This window comes from Choloepus didactylus, chromosome 7 (assembly GCF_015220235.1).
Source record: "Choloepus didactylus isolate mChoDid1 chromosome 7, mChoDid1.pri, whole genome shotgun sequence".
NCBI classification, from domain to species: domain Eukaryota; kingdom Metazoa; phylum Chordata; class Mammalia; order Pilosa; family Megalonychidae; genus Choloepus; species Choloepus didactylus.
In genome coordinates this window covers 97,061,174-97,083,630 of record NC_051313.1, presented here as the reverse complement: position 1 = coordinate 97,083,630, position 22,457 = coordinate 97,061,174, and the positions used below count along the sequence as shown (strand labels likewise).

The 22,457-nt window shown below is 37.8% G+C and overlaps 1 protein-coding gene across 1 annotated transcript in view; it reads left to right on the top strand.

Moving 5' to 3' along the window:
* Window positions 1-292: 292 nt before the first annotated feature.
* The window catches only part of LOC119539691 (muscular LMNA interacting protein), a 159,160-nt gene continuing 136,995 nt past the window's right edge, over window positions 293-22,457 (top strand). The window contains exons 1-4 of the mRNA XM_037843397.1: window positions 293-388; window positions 5,856-6,008; window positions 8,852-9,244; window positions 20,302-21,867. Coding sequence (XP_037699325.1) covers window positions 293-388; window positions 5,856-6,008; window positions 8,852-9,244; window positions 20,302-21,867 — 2,208 coding nt within the window. The remainder of the gene's footprint in view (window positions 389-5,855; window positions 6,009-8,851; window positions 9,245-20,301; window positions 21,868-22,457) is intronic.

Here is a 22,457-nt window from a genome sequence, read left to right as displayed (position 1 = left end):
CATGAAGAGAAAAGAGGGCAGACACATATAGGTGGAATTTTTTTTTCTTTACTTCTGATTCCATTTCAGCAGTCAATATGAACTCTCGTGAAGTTCCAAATCTAAAAATTATATGAACATAAATCTACTCTTTGGAGCTGATGAAATTCTCCAATTAAGGGAGGATTCCACTTCACCTCTTTTTAGAATTCCTTTTTTTTTTTTTCCGTGTGAGTGTGTGTGTGTTGTTTTAGTGAGAGGCTCCCTTCCCACCTCAGTCATTGGTTTGCTCACTCCCTTATGTGGTGAATCAATGCTTCCAGATCAGGGGCTTCCGAGTGACTGCGGGAACAATTACTTCCAAATGAACCAGTGCATCTTAGCAGGGAGCATTCAGACTACACCCCAGGTAAAAGGAAGTCTTTCCTTAATGCTTTCAATAACTTTTAAAGGCAGTGCACTGTGCTGATGGTGTTTGCTGCAAGAGGCTTTAAGGGAGAGCTGCCCGGGTGTAGATACATTTGGCTGTACAGCAAAATGTAATGTTATCTAGCAGTTAGTGGAAAGGGTGAGCTGATAAAGACAAAACAGTTGCTTACTGGGCAACTAAAGGAAATGCTCTTTGGTGTGTTGTTAATGTTAGGACACTCTGGAATGTCTCTTTTTAACAGGAGGCTAGTGGCCATCTGTGAGTGTGGGTGTCAACATCGGAAGGGAGAGAACTTCTAGAGAAATGTAAGAAATGAAGGCAGTACAGCCCAAAACTGAGCAGAGGAGCAGTTAGCTTGCATGACATGGGGAAAAACATCTCAAATTATTATTAGGCTGTCGAGTGAAGAGGTGACAGCCTCAGAGGTTTCAAGCATGTCAAACTGTACTTAGGAAAACATTTTAATCCTTTCAACTCTAATTCCATTATTAAAATACTGTCCTAAGGATAGGAACTAAAATGTTTAAGCAGCATTGACAACTGAAAGTGTTAATTGGCATTTAGCATGTGCAATGCTATTAACATGCATCTGTTTCTGCTTTCTGTGGAAAATGATTTTTCATCACCATAGCAATTCATTTCTGGGCTCCATTGGAACTTGGCCACAGAATGCAGTGAAACAGCAAATATTTTTTTCTTTTCTAAACAAGGGATTCAATAGTCTACTTGCTAACAAGTGACTGTACTGAATGCTGCGTAGTGTGGCTAGTGAAATTCCAATCTGTCCTCCAACTGCAATTCTGGGCAAATGAACATTGGATCCTTAGTAAGAAAGGAGGATGCCAGGAAAAGAAGGTGGAAAGAGTCTCATGGTAACATTGTACTATCTTAAAAGTGAATACCAAGCTATTGCCCTTTTTGTGTTGCTCTTCTGAGGCTATGTGTATGGATAGGAATTTTATCCCTGGTCTTTTTCTCCACCAGTAACCCAGGAAGAAGAATAAGTCTTTAGTCCTGTTAGATTTTCTTTTCTTTTGTTTTATTCTTGATTGACATCATGTGCTGGTCCAACTAAAATTGGAAATTGTGCTCTTGCACTGGTGGAGAAATTTTATGCAGGTTATGGATGTTTCTGCATGAAAATATAATAAAGTAGAAGGAAAAAATTTACTTCTTTTTAGTTACCTCAATTGTCAACATGCAATTATGTTTAGAAATTCAGTTGTTATAAAAGTACATCTTATTCATTAAAGCATCAGTTTTCATTCATAATTTGTTCCCATTTTATTCAGTAAAGTTATAGCTAATAGCCTCTAGAAAGTCTATGGTTTGTGACGTAATGATGGTGGAAATCTATTTGTATTTTAGAGGTTTATGTAGAATTGAGCTATGCAAATTGTGCAAGGCTTTTGGAGAAGTAAATGTATATGTTTTAGAAGGCAAAGACATCTACTGTTAATAATGGTTATATGTATTTCATAACCATGGGACACATACACTGTATAAGTCCTTTATATATCAGTATTTAAATTTGCACTGGATGGAACCCAAGATAGACCTATAGTCATCTTATGAGGAGGTGAGGGCAGGCCCATAGATCCTGCGGTCAAGGTCAGAATTTCATCTCTTGTTCCTTGGCTCCTAAAGAAATATCTTTCTTTCCTAGTCAAATGATATTCGATGACTAATTATCTAAACTACCCTCAGTTTTAGCTAAAACCACTTAGCAATTCCACTTTCCATTCCATCATGACATTGATGAGATTGGTCATGCAAAGAAATCTCCCTAGAAAATAATCAACCTAGGAAGTGTGTTGTTAAGCATTTTGTGTTGTGTAGTGCTTATATGACTAGTGGACTTCCTAAATCTTACAAGGTATCTAATGTTCCTACATACAAAGGAAAGCATTGTTTTATTATTTTCTGATGAACCTTGGAATTCTGACATGATTGCAATAGTGAAATAATTACAAATAGCTTTAAAGACAGAAAAGAGTATTGAAAAATGAAAGTTGTCTCAGAAGGATTTGTCTGTGTATTTTACAACCCCTAAAAACATACTTGTTTTTTTCTAGAAGGTACAGGTGTTTCAGTTATCGGAAAGTTATACCTTATAATAAGTGGTCTAGAGTTAATTTGTTAGGCTCTTCTAGAACTTCAGTGAAGTCTCCTACAAGGATATCCCTTCTCTTTGCTTGGCTTTATGCTCATCGAGAAAAAAACTCTCTGGTTGATAATCTTCTGTCCCAGGTACCCTGTTCCAGGTACGTTCTGACCCTGGCCTCACATTTATTGAAGATTGTGCCACCAAGCCATTTGTCTCCCTTTCTAGCCCAGCCTTACCATCATCCAATGTGGCTTTTATTTCCACATAGATGGCCCTGTCAACTTTCTCATATCACAGTTCCTTGACCTTTGCAACCTCTGTATCCTTTTTGTTTTCATCTTAGATACTCAAGGTCAAAGTCTGAACTTTGTAACCATCTAGAATTACTATCGCACTTCTAAATTTTAAAATCCCATAAACCACATCATGACTTCAGGTAGTTCTTTTGAAAACTCTCCATACCATCAAAATATTTTTCCTGAACCACAGAGACCTCTCCTCCCTTGAACCTATCTAGATGGAACTCCTTGGTTGATCATTTGCTCTACTCTCCGTGGTGCCCTCAATCTCCTTGTACTCTAACTTTCCGTCAAAACTATCTCCAAACATCAACTCTGTAAAGGCTACAATTCACTGTCTCTGTTCCTCTGAGAGGCAGCTGAGTATCCCTGGAAAGAATATCAAACAGCCAAGAAAATTGCTTCACTACAAATTCATGGGTTTATATTTGGGCTGGGCCTTCAGTCTGGTCTGTCAATTCATTTATTTGTTTCTGGCCAGACCTCTTTCCCATTGCTGTCATTGATGGTCTAGGCTTTTCTCTTTTCCCAAAAACTCTGAGTCACCTTTACCAGTTCATCTTCAGCTACCGGACCACTGAATGTTAGAGTCTGTAGGGTCATACATTTGGAGTGAGACCAGTAAACGTGGTTGTGCGATTTTCTCCAACACGGTTTACTTCTGTGGTGCAGGAGTCAAGTATGTAGAGGGTTAGATTTAGCAAGGACTTAAATAGGGATGATGATGTGAGAGAGGACAAAGGATTTGAGGGGTATTCAAGGGAGTGATTGTGATTTACTGCCATTAAAATGGATTAAGAAAGGAAGTGTGGGAAAACAAAGTGTTGGAAGGATCAGTGTACTTTCACCCTAGTGGGGTTCGAGGAATGTTGGCATTGCAGTACTAGAGGGAGTTGAAGAAGAGAAAGGGGATGGTGTTCAGAGAATAATAAAACCTGAATTTATGGCAAGGTTGCAGCTGTGGTTCTAGGCTAGGGCTATGAAAGGCAAGGAAGAGTGGAGATCAAAGAAACATGACATTAGAAAGATGATCTATTGGCATATCGAAATAGCCAGGTATTGTAAAAAGAATAGTGTTAGAGAGAGCAGTATGAGCCAGGAATTAAATCTTTGAGGAAAAAGCATTTGATTTGGGTGAACAGATGACTAAAACAAGGAGGGGTAGTGAGAGGTATGGCGTGAGATTCAAAGCTGGAGGTTTTTAGGTAGGAAGGAAGAATAATGGTGTGGCAACTTTAAAAAGGAGCAAAGACAACATCTCTCCTACTTCCAGATCTGGAGGTACAGGGGCTGTGGAAAGAAGATAGCTACCACTGAGAGCTTCTGGAGAAGTAGACAGACAAGTTTTAGTTAGAACTATTAGGTGAAGGGAATATTCAAAGAAGAGGGTAAGAGTATGGGGGATTTTGCCATTATTGACTGAATTACAGAAAGTATAAGTGAAAGGTTTCAAGAGTTGGAGCCAGGTACAAGATGGAAAGAAAACAGGGATATGCATAACATAAAGGAATAGAGGGGTGGCTTGTAGCTCTAGTTTTCTCATGGGCTGGGCATGAACAGGGTTGAAGGGCATGCTGCGGTAAGGCCCTAGGGGTCCAAGGCAGAAAGAGGTGACATAGCTTGAAGGGAGAAGAGGGTGCGGTTTTGCCAGGGTTCATCATAGTCCTGCTGACATAGGTCTGGAAGTTGCAGAGGGACAGTGTTTTCTGCCTAGATGGGGCTGGTTTTATCAAGAAAATTGATTATCTCAATAGTGATTTTCCTCATCGTTCACTTCTACTGCTTCTCCCACTCTACCAATTTCGTGAACTTTTTTCCGTGTTTATTCATTTCTCAAAGGAGGCCATGTTCCTTCTTCTGTTCCTTTAACCTAGTCCTTTTCCTTCTTCCAGGACCTTGCTCCAACTCTGACCCTTGCTTCCTTTATTGGTCCTTCCCCCAGCCTATAGATCTGTTTAAGTATACCTCATTAAAAATAAAAATAGTAAAACTGCCTTCTTTGACCCTACTTTCCTCTCTCATGGCTCTCAACCTGTCTCTTCATTTTTCAGTCAAACTTCTTGAAAGAGATATCTAAAGTACCATCTCTTCTTCCTCCCTTCCCATTTACTCCTCAGTCTATTGCTCTTGGCTTACTGTGCCTGTCTCTAGCCTTGTGTCTTTTAAAACCAGAATTATCTACCTAAAATTCTACTATGATTATGCCATTTACCAGTCTGTGGTGCTATAATGTTTCTCTGTTGTCAATAAGACAAAGTCCAAGCTTGGCACACACCCCACTGCTGCTTTCCATGTCCTGATTCATCTGGTTTTGTCAGCCTGGGATAGCCTTAGCCTCCTCTTCACCTGGACTTCACTGTCAGGTGTTGTCTTTTGCGGAGCATGTCAGGTTGGGTGGACACCCCTCATCACTGTTCCCTTTGTATTCTGTGCATGCTCTTGTTCTGCTTGTGAGTTATCTGTTGCCTGTTTCCTATTCATCATTGTATCTCTCAATCCTGAGTGCTTGCGGCATGGCAAATACTTAATAAAATTATGTTTGAATGAATAAAAGAGAAGGTATATCCTTGAGAGCAGCACTGGTATTCTGGTAGCCAGAAAGGCGTAACTTCTTGTTAAGGATAAAATGTTAGAAGTTTTTGCATGTTCGGTGACTGTGGGTCAATAAATTGTGCCTGCTAACCAGGGTCAAATGGATACAAGTTCATTTCAAAACTGAGGACCAGATGCTGTGTGTGGGATGACTCCACTGAGGTGGAGATGCCCTGTGATGGTCCATCTGATCGGCTTGCCAACCTACTGCTTTATTGCCATTCCCTACAATGGGATCTGCCTGGGGTTGTATTGCTTTCTCTGGCATATGATATCATAAGGAAAGGTTTTGATACATTTTGACTCTTCTTATAGCTGTTTTCTTTGGCAGTCATACACATGATCACAGGGCAATAGGCAATTTATCAAAATAAATGAGTATAGAGGAAATAAAGTCAAGATAAACCTTTGACAAAACTGAAAGTCTTATTTATTATGTATCTCATAGGTCTCTTCGGGTGATTCTGAAGCCAAACCTCTGGTCTTCACATTTGTCCCCACTGTCAGAAGACTACCAACCCACTCTCAGTTGGCTGACACCTCTAAATTCCTTGTTAAAATTCCCGAGGAACCAGATAAGAATCCAGAAACGGTAAATAGGGTAGGATTATGTTTATTCTTTCTTTCTTTTGAACACTTATATTAAATTGTCCATAGTAATGACTTGGAAATTTGTATGAATGTTTATTTCTTATGCTTAAAGTAAGATGAGTGTGAAATTTAAGGTTGACTAAAAATATAATTATGCAAAAGGTTATTAAATGTTATTAAATTCTAGGTTCTCTGAATGTATTATTCTCAGCCCTTTTGAGTTGGAGCCCTATTATTTGTTACTTGTGTGATATTCTGTCTCCTGGCACATACCCTCCGAAATGTATCTTACTATAATAAAAATGGACTTCAAAAAAAGTTTAAATTTAATCTCAAAAGAAGATACAAGATAAAATAATGAGGTGTTGTTTTACGTGTAATAAATTAGCAATGCTAAAAAATGTAATATTCAGTGTTGTGGCTGTTGTAGATATACTACCATGTTCAGACTTTGCTGCTGGTACGTGGCTTTGCTCCTAGCAAATTGATATAATTTTGTTGGAAGACCTTTATCCACAGTCATGAAACTGCCCATAAACTTTCTTGGAACTATATCCTAGGGGAATATTACAAAGGAAGTATAATATTGTATAAGATAATAACTAGGGGAAAGTAAAAACAACCTAATATCTAACAACCAGAGAAAAGGATTTGATAATACCTTGACAAAGCTATAATTAGGGTGATTATGCAATTCCATGGAAAATGTTAACCTTACTATATTACCTGATAAACTGTAAAATTATATTTATATCCTGATTACACTTATCTAAAATGAGACCAAGAGTGGAAGTGACATTAAAACAAACCAATAAAAACCCTGAAAATGACCTAAGTTAGAATAGTGAAATTATGGGTAGCTTTTTTTCCTCTTTAAAATGTATTTTAATATTGATTTATTATAGGTAAAATAGACTGGGGGAACTTGAGTCAACTGGAAAGCAATAAAATAAACTGATTTACCTTGTCTATGTGAAAACTTCTTATCTAGAAGATAGTAATGTAACTGGGATCCCAGGATTTTCAATGCTGCTATCTTATTTCAAAGACTAATAGGACCAAATTATTTCAGAGAAATCCTGAATACTGCATAAGGAATTTCTGGGAAGTTTGTCTCTGACAGTAGTCAAGTACATACAATATGTTTTTGGGATCCTTTGTTTTTAGGCCCTATAAATGATGTGACACCATAGACATAGGAATCATTCTCTGTTGTAAATCTCCAAAACTTCCTAAAATGGATTATTATATTCATTTGCTGATTGCAATTATACGTTTACAACCATATCTTCAAAAGGCTAAAGATTTTCTTCCCATTTTGTAAACATATTAATATTATAATAGAGTAGGGCAAGTAATCATTCACATGTATATTTAAGAACAATTTACTGGACATATAATATGGGCTTGGGACTGTGAATTCAAATATGAATAGCACAAATTTTCTCATATGACTTATTGGTTATTGGGAAGGCAGACAATGAAATAAAATGAAAAGTATATAATAAAAACTAAGGTAGTGATAAATGCTGTGAAAAAATACCACAGAGCAAAGGAGTAGAAGACATGGGAGTGTGGGGGAAGGGAGCTATTTTAGATCATTGATAATGTTTTACAAAAACCAGGTGTTTTTTTTTTGGCCGGCTTTTAATATTCTCTGCTACTCTCCATGATATGCAATCTGTCTTTGAATCCTTCTATTTTTTAATTTAAACTTCTTAGCAGCTTGGGTTTTGTTAAGATCTTGTAATTTAATATGTGAAATGACCATTGGCAGAGAAATCCTAATCACAGGTGTTTTGTGTTTTATCTTCACTATATCATCATTTGTCAGCTGAGAAGAGTAGCATGGGAGTATAAAATCAACTCCTTAGTTTATTTATATCTAATCAACATTTGACTTCTATTTTCTCTTCACGCATATAATACATACACATGTATTAATACATACTAAATTGACCACCAGTGCTGAACTTGTTAGCTTGTTTAGTGTTTTCTTTAGTTTCTTATTTTGAAAGAATTTTAGACTTAAAGCAGAGTTGCAAAGAAAAGAAAAATAATGGCCACTGAATAGTTATCAAAACCAGAAAATTGACATTGGGTTTTTTAAACACAATCGTAGTGTACACTGTTGCTTTCATTTAAAAAAAAAATGTTTTGGTAGCTTGGTAAAGCTGTCTTAGTCTCAACCTCATAAACTGTGTATTCATAGAAGATTGGCTGGGAAAAGATTTAGAATTACAAATCCAAAATAAAATAACAGTAAAAAATACTTTGGACTAAAAATGCCTACATTTTTTGGTGTTCTGTTCATGAGTTCTTCCCAATTAGTCTAGATTGTTTTGTCTGAATATCTATGCATTTTGTTCCAATTTTGCTTATCCTCTCAGACTTTTAGAGAGATTTATATTATTTCAGATCTTTTCAGTAGGATTTCCTTCCTTCCCTAATTTGTAAAAGATATACAGGTTGCTTGACCCTCATCTGAATCCTTGTCCAATCTCTGTTTATTTCATGAAATCTACTCCTTCAGGACAGATCTTCATGGAAAAAAATTTCAATTTTTTTAATCATATTTTATTTGGAGGCAATTAGATTTGTTTGTTGATGTTGATTCTGAGCCCTGTTTGCTTGGGCTTGGATGGACAAACAGAGGGCAGTAACAGTAAACCATTAACTTCCACCCAATCTCTCCTAGGCCAATCTGATCTTTTAAATATGGTTTCTAAAACTCTTGTCCTTGGAGATTATAATTGGGTTAAGCTTTTCAGTTTACATGCCGGGGGGAAAAAAAAAAAAAAAAAACTTTTATGAAACCTATGCCAATGCTTTTCCCTTTCTACATTTTTTCAGTCTAATTCCAATGACTACCTGACCTTGAATGCTGGGGGGCAACAAGGAAGAAACCAAGGGACATTAAATTATTCTTCAAAAGTTAGTGGAAAGATTTCACAAGGAAGAGGATTTAAAGCAAACGAACCTCAAGGAATGCAGCAAAGTGACCTCTTCAAAGCTGAATATGTCTTTATTCTGGACTCCGAAGGGGAAGATGAAGCCACAGGCAGAAAAGGTGACCAAGACCCCCCAGTGGTGGGGGGCACTGGAATCACCCGACCCAATACTCTAGCAATCTCCTCCAGTCTAGTCTCCGATGCCGTGCGTCCCAAGACACGGAGTGCTGATCTCCCGGCCCCATTGCATCCTGAAATGCCTCATGGGCTGGTCCCTCAGCAAAAGCACGGGCAGGTAAGTTTTATCTTCCTGCCATTAAAAAAAAAAAATCAAAATCAAGCATTAAATACCCTCTGTCTTTGGATGTCTGAGGCATACAAAACTCTTCAAGAAAAAAGTACATTAAAATCCCCAAATCCCAAGACCATATATCATCACAGTGTAATCACAGATAATAAATTCATAAGATAAAAAGATTATGCGATTATACTCTACAGCTGGCTGAACAGAAAACATTTAGTAACACATTTAGCTGGAGGGGATTTGGAGGAATATTACCTCTTCTTTTGGAACAATTTTTGGAGAAGCTTGATATTGGGAGTTTCTTTATTCAGGAGAGAGTGAGTGCTTGGTGAGCTGGGTGCATCAAGACACATTTGAAATATGACAAGAATCTAGTGAGAAGACATCAATGGATATTAGATATAGATTCATTGATCTTAATCTAGTAAAAGAGTAGTAAAAGGATAAACTAGGAAAAAAGAGTATGTAAGGAAAATAATTTTGCCATGTGTGCCTAAAGGAAAATGCCTGGTTCACTGTGGTCTTGGAAGTCACCAGAGTAAGGCTGGACTCAGAGAAGTAGGGAAAAGATTCTACCCCAAAACTTAGCAAGATTGAATAGTTTCTTCAAAGTGGGGTGCCTGTGGTGTAGAAGACCCATATCTGTGGTGGCAGGAAAAAATGAAGGTGGGGGAAGGATAGAGAGGCATTTTGAAGGGAAAAACAGGAAGATTTTGCCATTGATGGCTATTTGGTGTAATGAAATGTAAAAATGATCTTGACAAGACATAGAATGTCAGAAATGTAGAGGTTGGCTTTGGGAGAGGGTAGGTGATGTGAGTTCTAACTCCTCAATAATGAGCATGAGTCGGTACTGCAAAGCCCTGTTTAGGATCTACTAGATCAGGCATTTTCAGGCATCCCAAGGTAGCTTGGAGAACATGAAATTAATGAATTGGCTTTTTACTACTACTAGGATTCATGTAAAATTGTAGAGTAGGCAACTTACTCTTGGTGCCCTCCTACATTTATTTCTGCAGCCTTCCCTGACTTACTGATATTGTATTTATATTATCTTGAAGGATCTAAGCATCATGTTGTCCTCTAGTAATGGAAGACTCTCACTTTGGTGTCTCCATCCAGGCCTACTGGACTAAAACATTTATTTCCTTTTGAATTTTATTCAAAATATTCTAACCTTATAATTAAAGGTATTAGTAGTCAGCTGTGATAGGATAGGCTTAAACTTTTATTTCTTGTCTCAGGAAAGATGATGGAATAATCAAGAGGAAATGTGGGGATTTCCATTGTCAGTAGAGGGTAATTTAATGTGGCCCTTTTGAGGTAAAAAAAAAAAAAGGAAAATATTCTTAATGAAGCAATTTTTGGGTCTTTGATGTATCTTTTTCCTATTTCATAGAATTTTTTTCCAACTGAGCTAGATATTTTTTTTTTTTTCATGGGACAAACATATGAAACTAGAGACACAATACATATGCTGGGATCTTTTACTTTATAAAAGTTTATTTAGGACTAGGTTATAGTTCATGGTTTCAAGTCTCCATATACAAAGGCAAAGATCAACCTAGTTCTTTGGTAGTGGCTGAAAATAATGATTACCAGTAATGGAGGAGTACTGGATCCTGAAATGTTTGGAAGCAGCCATTGTTCCTATCTCTAGTACGTGTAATAATACCTTTGAGTGATGAATAGTAACTCATAACAAAATAAAAATAAGATGACCATTACTGTAATAGTCAGGGTTCTCTAGGGAAACAGAACCAACAGGAGATATCTGTAAATACTATGAGATTTTTATAAGAATTGTCTCACACGACTATGGGGATGGGCAACTCCAAATTCTGTAGGACAGGCCACAAGCTGGGAATTTCTGATGAATTCCTCAGGAGAAGCTGGGTACCTGAAATAGAGATGGAAATTCTCTCTTCTGACTGCTGAAATCATCACTTCTCCTTTTAAAGCCTTCAACTGATTGGATGAGATGTCTCTCATTGTTGAAGGCAATCTCCTTAGTTGGTTGCAGATGTATCAGCCATAGATGCAATCAAGTGACTGAAGATTAAAGTCCACAGAATTTCCTCACAGTAACAATCAGGCCAGTGCTTGCTTGACTAAACAATTGGACACCATAACCTGGCCAAGTTGACACATGAACTTAACCATCATGGTTACCTGAAAATAAAAACTAAAGAAAGATGACCAGAGCACCAAAGAAGGTAGTTTACAAAGCTTAACATAATCAGTAGTATAAATAGAATGTAGATCTAAAGAACATCCCATGATCAGGTTATCTGATGTCAACAACATAAGTTTTTCATTCAGAAATACTGTCAATTAAGTGAGTTTATGGTGTATCAGAAAAAATGGATGTATGTATAGAATTGCCAATGCGTTAATGCTATCAGTTATGCAGCAATAATTTATTAAACTATTCCTAAAAAGTATCTTTAGTTCTTAGTCTGACCTTTAAGCTTTCTATAATTTAGCCAGTACTCCCTTGTCTAGTCACGTCTTAAACCTCTTCAGCTATCCTGAACTCTCATCAAAGTACACACTTCATATCTTTCCATCCCCAAACCTCTGATTCCTTTTCTTAGAATGCCTCTCTCTTTCCATGCCCCCCGTCTCCACTTTGGGTGAGGCTCAAGTAGCACCCCTTCAAAGAGATATCTCCTTTGAGGAGGATTAATGCTCCTACTCCATTTTTGTGCCTTTGTTTATATTTTGTAGCCTTTTGTGAAAATCTCCATTATAACACCCTTTACCAGGTTGTATTAATTGATTTTGTCTTTCTTTCCCACTAGACTGAGAAAAACTTGAAGTCAAGGACTGTCTCTTGTTAGCTTCTGTATCCTTAGCACTTAGTGTAGTACTTTGCACATTGTTGGGGTTCAATAAGATGTGTAGAAAAAAATAAATATTCAAAAGTTCATATCCTGCTTGTCCTTAAAGGCCTAGCTCAGATTTTGACTCCTTCAAGAAGTGTGCTTGACACACTCAAGTGAAAGCAAAGTCTCCCTCAGTACAAATCTGGTAGCCTTTTGCTAAACTTCTTTTATAATAATTATCATATTTTAGTTTGCATTGTAACTCTTTACATAAGCCCCTTATTTCCCCTAGCAGACTGTAAAGTCCTGAAAGATAAAGTCCATGTTTAACTCATTTTTATTAAACTTATAATTTTATATTTTTCTGTTTCCTACAGTGGTTGCTATATTATCTTGAACATAGTCAATATAAATACTGGGTTGAATGTATAGAAGCCCCAGATACATTCTTTAAAGTGGCATGTTTAAGTCAAAACATTATTTTAAGAGAATCACTAAACAATTTAAAATTTTAAATGTCAGTCAAAAGTAGAACTGCTCTATAAAATAAGCAGTTAAATAAAAATCCTTTTAGATAAAATTAGTAAGAAAAGACATTGAATGTTGATGTAAAAATCTAAGAATTGCCTCACTTAGGGGTAGAATAGTGTTAAAACAGAGAGAAAACACACACAAACACACAGTGATTTATCTGAAAGTACTATGATAAAGGCTGGAGCTAAGGCAGTGGGAAGGAAAAGAGAGATTTGACGGGTAGAATTAACTGGTCTTGTTTATTGACTGTATGTGGGAAGAAACAAGGATTTGAATGTTTATAACCAAGGAGATTGGACTCATGTTGGCATCATTAATTAACAGGTCTTTGGAGGGGCTAGGAAGAGATAAGAGATCTGATGTTGAGCTTGAGATGCTTTGCTGGTACCACATGGTTGCTCGAAAGGAGCTGAAGGATGAAGGAAGAGAAACCAACAAAAGAGACTGAGAGAAGGGAACAAAGAAATTGGAGAGAGGAGCTCCATGAAAGAAAAGCTAAAGGGACTTCCAACAAAAATAGGATTCTGTAGTGTAAAAATAAAACAGGTTGACATAAAGTAGTACCCCTAAAATCCATTGAATCTAGAACTGAGGAGGTCATTTGATCACCTCAGTGGGAAAAGTGTTAATGGAGTGATAGGGACAGAAGTCAAGTTGAATAGGGGTATTGAAAGAAAAAAAATTAAAAAAAGAAATCAAGTTGAGAAATGGTTGGGAGGTGAGAGGACAGGGAGGTCATGTGTGGGGGATGGGATCAGATAACAGAAAAGAGACAGAAAACTTACTGGCCATTTTTCTCTGGATAAATTACCTAAAATCATGAGTTTTGCTTGCCTCATTTTTAAAACGGGGTGATAATATCATCCTTCCCGGTTGTCAAGATAAATGAGATAATATATGTAAAGTGCCTGGGACACTGCCTAGTCCATTTTAGGTTCTCAATAAATGTTTGCTTTAAGAGAGCAAATATACACTGTATTTAAGAAGTTTGAGATAGCAGCATGTTTCGAGGCACAGGGTAAGGAACATGTCAGGAGAGAGAAGTTTAATACATTTGTTAAAATGTAGCTTAAATGTAAGAACTGGGGAGAGAACATGGAAAATAAGGTCAGAAGAACTAGCTGGGATTAAATAAAGGAGGATTTTTGAAAATGCTGGGAATTCAGACATTAGCATATGTTTTTATTAAGTACTTAGATTTCATGGATCCATGGAAAGGATTAGAACAAATGATTTGAATGGTGTCCCAAACTTGGAAACCTTCCTTGTATTCTGGGCTTTAATTCTGTGATGAAATATCCTGCTCATATCAACACATTGCATTACAATATCCTTTTATGTGTCTCTTTACCCCTACTAGATTTGTGAGCAACTTGCCCCCAATTTTTTTCTTACTTTCTGTTCCCATTGCCAAACACAATGTCTGAAACACTGTAGATGTTTAGAAAATGATTGATTAACAAATGAATAAATAAACGAATGATCCTCCCCTTCACAAGTTGGTTCTGTAATGATCTTGTGTTACAAACGGGATAGGCATTCTTAAATGAACTCTTTTAATAAGCATCCATATCTGACAGAAAACTATTATAGAGTGTGGAAAAGACTGAAAGACTCCTCCCTCATAGTTCAGGGTTGTCTTCTGTGTATTTTGTTCACTTAAATCCAATCACCCATGGCTTTTAGCCTTAAGGTTGAAGGCCTTGAGAGAAGCTGAGAGGTTGAATTTCCATGTTTGATTCTGCTAACTGCTGGCCTGACTAGCTTAGAGTGCCACCAGTTGTGCCTGAATAATGACATGTTTATATTACTATGCCAGGAAGCAATTTGTACATGACCATCAGCTGGATGACTCTCTACCTGCATGCAGAGCAGAGCCACCTGGGGCCTGACTGCAAAGTTAAAAAAAAAAAGGAGTCTGACCTTGCCCAAGCAGGTGCAGGTGAGAGATGATTCGAGTAGTTACTCAGAATCTAAGTGGATCCTCTTGATCAAATAATTTCCTGTAGCAGTTGGTGACTATTAAAAATTTAGAAGTCTTCATTCTTTTCATTGATATATACAGTCCTGGGACAAGTGATTTATTGTTTTAAAAACCCTTTGTAGGGAGCATCCCCTTGCCACCTCTCCATTTCCCTTCTTGCTTAGGTTGAGTGTACGATTCCCTCCTCTTTGTTGCCTTCTGTGGTGAGTGAGACCGGATATGCCTAGGAGAATTTGTCTGAATCAGTGGGAGATCCCGCGCTCTGCTCTGAGGATGGCAGAATCCTTGCAATCCCTGGCTGATGGCTTGTTGTCTCCTCTGGGTAAATTAATTTGTGTCATTAGTCCAAGGCCCAAAGGAAGTAAAGCCCATACTCATTATTCACAGATTCTGTATTCATGGCACTTGTGTGGTCATTTGCGGACAAGCACAGAGTGGTGAAAAATTAGAGTTGCTTAATGTCCATGTTCCCAGCCGAGGTTGAACTAGGTTACACTCTGCCTTCTTGTTTCAGCTCTCCTATTACTGCAAATAAGTGTCCTTTGTGTGGTGTATTTAGTGCCACATTTTTCATATTTTTGTGCTTTTTGTTGGGTCATCTTGCTGTTTAAAATGGCCCCCATGTGTCGTGCTGGAGTGCTGCCTCGTGTTTCTAAGTGCAAGAAAGCTGTTATGTGCCTTCTGGAGAAAATATGTGTGTTAGGAAGTTTCATTCTGGCATAAGTGACAGTGCCATTGGGTGTGAGTTCAGTGTTAATGACCCAACAATATATATTAAATAAGGTATACTTAAACAGAAACACACATAAAACAAGGTTATGCACTGATCAGTTAATAAAACTGTTGTAACCAGAGGCTCGCCGGAACCTAATCTTGTATTTCCCATAGAAGCAATGGTTCAGTATATGCTAATTCAGTATTTGTGGCAACTTTATAGAAAACAACCACTGTGAATAATAAGACTTGACTGTACACTCATGGAAAATCAAGTTTCTTTGACTATTCCAGCAGAACTGTGATGTAGCCTTTTAAGAGCAGGGTAGCCTGATTTATTGATGTCAGAACTCAAACTTCTCTCTGTCTGGTGAGGCAAAACCACCCTAACTGAATCAGACATCAGAACCCATGATTCTCCCTAACCCCAAACCTTACTGCCCAGAGACTAGAGCAGAATAAGAGAGGAGAGTCCCTGACTAGGGTGATGATATCCTCTTCATAGAAGACACCATATCCCCACTCTCTGTGTCCTTTAGTTCTTGCATTTACTAGTCATGCCATTTCTTTATTCTTTCATGAAGGTAATATGCTATGCACTAGACATTAGGAGGTACAAACTTTAAAAAACATGGTTGCCTTCAAGGAACTTGGAAAGCAGGTATAACTGCAAACAATTGCAATGAAAATAACATGTTCAGAAACATGGAACCCTAGAGGCAGGACAGCTACCTCTGCCTGGTCTATTCACAGAAGCAATGTTGTATGAGGTGCAACTTAAAGGGCGGGTACAAGTTTCCCAGGCAGACAAGAAGTGTCCGGGCATTCTAAACAGCGGAAATAGTCAGGGAAGTTCTGACATATAAGAAGAGGATGGAAGAAGAGAAGCCCACACAGGCATATAAAAATGACTCATCAGAAAGGTAGGAAATAAACTAAGAGAGAGTGATGAAATGGAGGCCACAGATAAAAACAGTTTTGAAAGGGATGGAGAGACTGGAAATGTCAAATTTTACAGAGAAATCCAAAAAGATAAGGGATCCAAATTCTTGTTGGATTTCGGAAAAAATAACTCATTGCAGACCTTGGTGATGTCAGTATATGTGGGGTTGGGGTGGTGGGGAGAGTGCTGTTAAGAAGTCAATGGGAAGTGTATTCATTTTCCATTGCCACTTAACAAATTACTACAAATTTAGCACCTTAGAAAACATTTATTGTCTTCTGGTTTCTGTAGTTCTGAAATTCAGGCACAGCTCAGCTGGGTTCTTTGCGCACAGTGTCACAAGTCTGAAACAAAGGTGCCAGTCAGGCTGCACTGTCATCTGAAAGCTCAGTTAGGGAAGGGTCATTTCCAGGCTCCCTCATGTTGTCAGCAGAATTCATTTCTTTGAGGCTGTAGAATTCATGGCAGCTTGAGTCTTCAAAACTAGCAATAAAGAAAGAGAGTATCTACTGTTTGGAGTCTCACTTTCAGATCCTCTTTGTAAGGGGCTCACTTGATTAGGTCAAGACCCATAAAGCAAAATCTCCCATTTGATTAATTTAAAGTCAACTGATTAGAAAATGTAATTTTACCTCTAGAGTCTCTTCACTTTTGCCACATACTATTAGTTAGGTGCAAGTCATAGTTTCTACCCACACTCAAGCAGAGGGGATTATACAAAGGCATTGCTCTTTGTGAATCACCTTAGGGCTTGTCTGCACCAAGAAGTAAGGAAATCATTACAGAAATGGTACAGTACACACTTGGCTATTAAGAGAGCAAAATTGGCTGTGACTATGAGAAATATAGGATCCAGAAAGGCTTTGGTGTATGTGTATGTGAGTTTTTATCAGTTAGTTTTTGCTATTTAACAAACCACCCCCAAATTTAGTGTTTAGCTCACATATTTTGCAGGTCAAAAACTTGAACTATGATCACCTGGGTTGTTATGCAGTGCTGTGTCAGGCTCATCTGCTCTTTGCTGAGGCTCACTCACTTGTCTGTGATTGGCTGCTGGGTTGGCTGATGGCTGGTTAGCTGTCTGTTGAGATATGGTCTCGTATCCTCCAGTAGATTATCCTGGGCTCGTTCATGTCATGGAAATGCTCCAAGCCCGACAAGCCAGTGAGCCCCAATGTGCAAGTGCCTTACAGCCACTGCTGGCATCACATTTGCCAATGGCCTATAGGCCAAAACAAGCCATATGGCCAACCCAGAGGGTGGGAAAAAGGACTCTGCCTTTTTAATGGAATGAATAGAGAATTGTGGGCATTTGTACAATCTGCTAAAGTTTTATTATTGTATTTTTTAAAAGGCTGGGTGAATTTTGGGTTTATATTTATGTTAGAATGAGAAAGCTGGTAGAAAAGAAAAAAAAAAGATGAATACATAGACTGTGGAGGAAATGGATCAAATGATATTCCTAAGACAGCAAGAGCTGCTGTGATTCTGAGCACAGAGAGAACTACCTTTCAAAAGGAGAAATAAAGGTTAACCTTGTTTAGAATGAAGGAAAGTGGATGAGGGTGGATCTAGAAAAATCTGGTTTTCCTGGTAATCTCAAATTTTCTTGGAGAGAAGAAATCTAGGTCATCTGTTGAGTGTAATGGAGAAAGTGGCACAAAAGGGGTTAGTGGAGAATTTTAACCTTTTGGAGAAGCTGTTGTGCAGAACAGGTCAAAACAAACAAATCAAAACAACCAGTAAAAAAGCTGAGGGGCACAGGGCCCAGCTGAGACTACAGATCTTGAATTTGTGAAAATACCAATCTGCAGTGCCTTACGTGACCCATAGGTGAGTTAGAAAAAAGCGCCCCCTCTGTGCAGATGCAGGGAAGTTCAGCCCCTACTCTCAGCGGGCGCTTTTGTGCAGAGAACAATTCATAAATCAAGTGCAGTGGTCCTGCCAATCAACATGGTTGTTTTAAATTTTTTTGCACAGAAGCTTTAAGTGGACTGGGTTTAGGAACATAATGGCAGCTGGTGGGATTGTTTCAAGGGTGGGGATTTGCCAAGTGGATTGGCAAGAGTGAGTTGGGAAGAGACCAAGATGGCTGGAATGTTGACAATACTGACAAGAAGTGTGAGACTGAACAAAGTATTACTAAAACCTAAAATGAAATATAGCAGAGGGTGAAGGAGATGTGACTGATAGAAAGAGAGAGACTCTGTCATGAAGGAAAGCCCTTCAATTCATTGTAATAGATTAAGACATGGAGAAAGCATTGATGACATTTTGAAATGTTTCCAATGTTACTGTGAGGAGAGACCAATCATAGGAAAAAATTTAAAAAGACCTCTCCTTTTGTTTGTGGTTAACAATACCCTGAGTATACTATTAACTATGAGAGAATGCTTTCTTAAACATTAACTATTAATTCTACCATAAATGATCACATAACTGAATAAAAATGTTGTCATTCTCTAGTGGCAGAAACTTTCAGCTGCCTATCTAGTAGTTCTTTGATTTGAATATGTTCTCTAACCACATGGATCAGTTATGTAAACACTGGCTAAGCACAGTTGTTTCTAAGTAAAACTTGGGTGAGAGAATTGTTAAGCTTTCATTCTCAATTTGATTGAATTCTGCTTGATTTTTCAATTATCCTTCATTTTTGGGTATTCTGGGTTATGCCAATATATTCAATCAAATATTATTTATGTTGCAAGACTTCTGTGTTGCAAATACACACATGAATTTACATAGAGAAGAAAGGAATATTTTGGCTATATTTTCCTAGAAACTCAGAAGTTTGTGGTGAGTTGTTTGAACTTATCAATTTTAAATATTTTTAGAGCTCAAAACTGTGGTATGAACATTTTGCAGTAAACCTGTTCTTAACATGCTGTGAAGCAAAATCAAGAAATCTCTTTTAATGTATTTGTTAACGAAGTTGTTGCTAAGTTTAGTTGTTATTTTCATATATATTTTCCTGATATGTGTCTAATGCATTATATATATCTGTGACACAAAATATTCCTTAATATTTTGAATGACTTCTGTTCCCTAAATTCTTTATTAGACATGAGTGTTTATCCATTTATAATGATAGAATCAATAAATACTCTTTGAAGGAAAATCTGTTTAAAAGATTTTGCTTTAGAATCATTTATGGTTTTAGTTCATGTCCTAAAGTTCTAGATGATTTTTAAAATAGCACAAGACTACACCCATTTATATCAGGGGCTATCCCAAGCCTGCTTGTAAATGATACAATGTTTCTTTATTTTCTCTTTATTTGGTTGGGATTCTGAGAGGTAGATTACGTTTATAACCTGGTCTGGCTTTGACATGAAAGAGAACCTATTATTTTCCCCACAACCCATAGTATTTCTTAAATATTCATTCTGGTAAATAATTAGGGGAATATCTTTAATGAGCTAAAACACCCTCTAATTTTTTGGACTTTTCTTTTACTCATACAATTTTTCATGCTATGTTTATTTTGGGTGTTGTATCTTTTGACTCTGGGTAATATTTCAGATTTACAACATGTTATAGTTGTCCAAGTTTTTAGAATTTTAAACATTTGAAATGTGTTAAATCTTTTAAGGATGGTAGTCATTATTAGTATATTGCGGTTTATATTCTTACAGTGGAAGAAAATTTATTTCGTATTCCAAAGTAAATTTTGAAATTTATACTGATGCTGATTTATATCTTTTCAAATCACACAGTTCTAAATTAAGATAAATATTTTACATTTTGCCGATGGAATTATTTTCCACATGGAAACATAGACACAATTTTATATTGGTTTATATTCTGGGAATAAATGAGATTATAGGATATAATACTTCAGAGTTTATTTATACTTTATTTCAAATTCAAAACAATGCCTCATTGGCAAAACAGCATTTTCTTCATTTTTATGGAAGTCTAATATGCCTCTTCTTGTGTAAACTCATAGAAGGACTGTTTGCATGAACTCACAAGTTGACATAAATATTTTTATAGTTTCACAAATAATATCCTGTTTCAATCTGTCTGTTTCTCTTTCCTCTAGTTAACTTCTCCCACTACCTCTGATCAGCTTGCCTGTAAACCACCTGCTTTCTCCTTTGTTTCTCCAACTAATCAGAAAACACAACCTGACTCAGTTAACCTCGACCAAGCCTCTGTCCTAGAGGAGTTCCACACTAGGAGGCTGGATGGCAGTGGGGGCTTTGTGGAAGAAACAGCTTCGTATTTTCAAACTTCTACTCACTCTTCACCCTCTTTTGCATCGAAAGGCACCTCCTCGATGTTACAGTTTCCCCAGCTATCAGGTTCTAATTTATCCAGTCCAAGTGCAGCAGTTCAAAAACCTGGACTGACACCTGAAGTTCTGAAGAAGACGACGTTAACCTCGCATGTCCTTAGTCCCAGAGAAAGTCTGAGAACCTCTTCTCCTTCACCAGCCTCCGGTGCTTCTCTGAAGTCGAATTCAGCCTCATACATACCAGTCCGTATTGTCACGCATTCACTCTCTCCAAGTCCAAAGGCATTTACTTCCTCTTTCCATGGCTCTTCCTCCACCATCTGTAGCCAAATGTCATCTAGTGGAAATCTCTCAAAGTCAGGGGTGAAATGCCTGGTGCCCTCTAGGCTTTCCCTTCTCACTGCTATTCTCAAGTCAAAGCCTTCTCACCAAAGACCCTTTTCCCCTGCATCCTGTCCAACGTTCTCTCTCAACTCCCTGACGTCTTCCACGCTCACACTCGATCAAAAAGTAAAGCAAACCCCACCCACACCTAAGAAATCACTCTCAAGTTGCTCTTTGAGAGCTGGGTCTCCAGACCGAGGGGAATACCAGGTTTCTGAACTTACCCAACAATCCCTTCACTTACCTTTTTTCAAAAAGTCTACTCCCCTTTCTCAGGCGCCCTCCATTTCTCCTACAAAACATGTCAGTAGCAACCTTGTTTCTTTGAATGTGGAAAAAACACCATCACCCACTTCTTTGAAAAGCAATACAGCACTGTCCCCTCTGCAGCCCAATATGTTGAGTTCTGCTGCTCTTCCTCCAGTTCCATTAAGCTCTTCTCATCTTTCTTCTTTGAAGGCCAGACAGGACACTGATCTCAGGCCTCCTGAAAAGCCCAGGAGACTTGACCCACACCCTTCCACTATAGCCTCATCTACATTATCTTCTGTATCTTCTCCTATTAACCAGAGAGCCACACTCTCCTCTCCAGAGAAATGTTTCCATCCTTCCCCAGCTCTTTCAAACCTAATTAACAGATCTGAGAGGGCATTACCACAACTGTCAGGCCAGGGGAAGAATCCTTCAACTCCTCCTTCACCCCCTATCTTAAGTGCTAGTTCTGCCCCTCTTCCCAGCCAGGGGTCCTCCTCTCTCCCTCATAGTAATCTGTCCACCCAGGAACTCCAGCTCAGTCCCTCAGCACTGCTCCCAAATTTTGGCAGTAGAACCTTGCCTTCAAGACCTGGGAAATCTGAAAGCACAACATCCAACTACAGGTCATCTGTTTCAACCCCACCACCGCTCATTTCTCTAACAAGAACCAAGGAGCCAATTTCACCTTGTACATTGTTCATGTCAACAGGCCCTGAAAATAAGAAACTCAAGGTATTTTTTGCATGTTGCATGGTGCATGCTTATTTTAAACTATGGTGGAATCTTTGTTTTTCCAGGGAAAAAATCAATAACTATGATATTCATTTTGCTCCTACGAGGAAGTAGAGAAGTTGAAAGGGGGGCCAGTATTTGGTATATTTGAATGTGGAGGCAAAATGTGGAGAACTAAAAGCAGCTAGTTGAGATTTAGGAATGTGTTACAATTCTGATTCCTTAATAATGTAGACCCTATCCCCCCTCTATCAAAATATGCTATACTGACACAATAGTAGATAGCGTCAGTTAAAAATGGAATACTATCTTAGAGATAGGGCCATATTATTGTCAAATAATTTGGGTAATTTGGAAAACTTTCTGTTTTCCCTGTCCACATTCATTTATTATTATTAACTTTCTTTCCCTTCTATCAGGTTAATTTTTTTGGTTGCTCCCTATACAACAAGCTAAATCAATACGGATTTAGTTATATTTATATATATAGGGCAACAAGGAATAGAAATTTCCTTGGTTACATGAATATTACTTGATTTGTTATAAGCAATGAATCTTTAGTAATTTTGGAATAGAGAAAGGGTGAACAG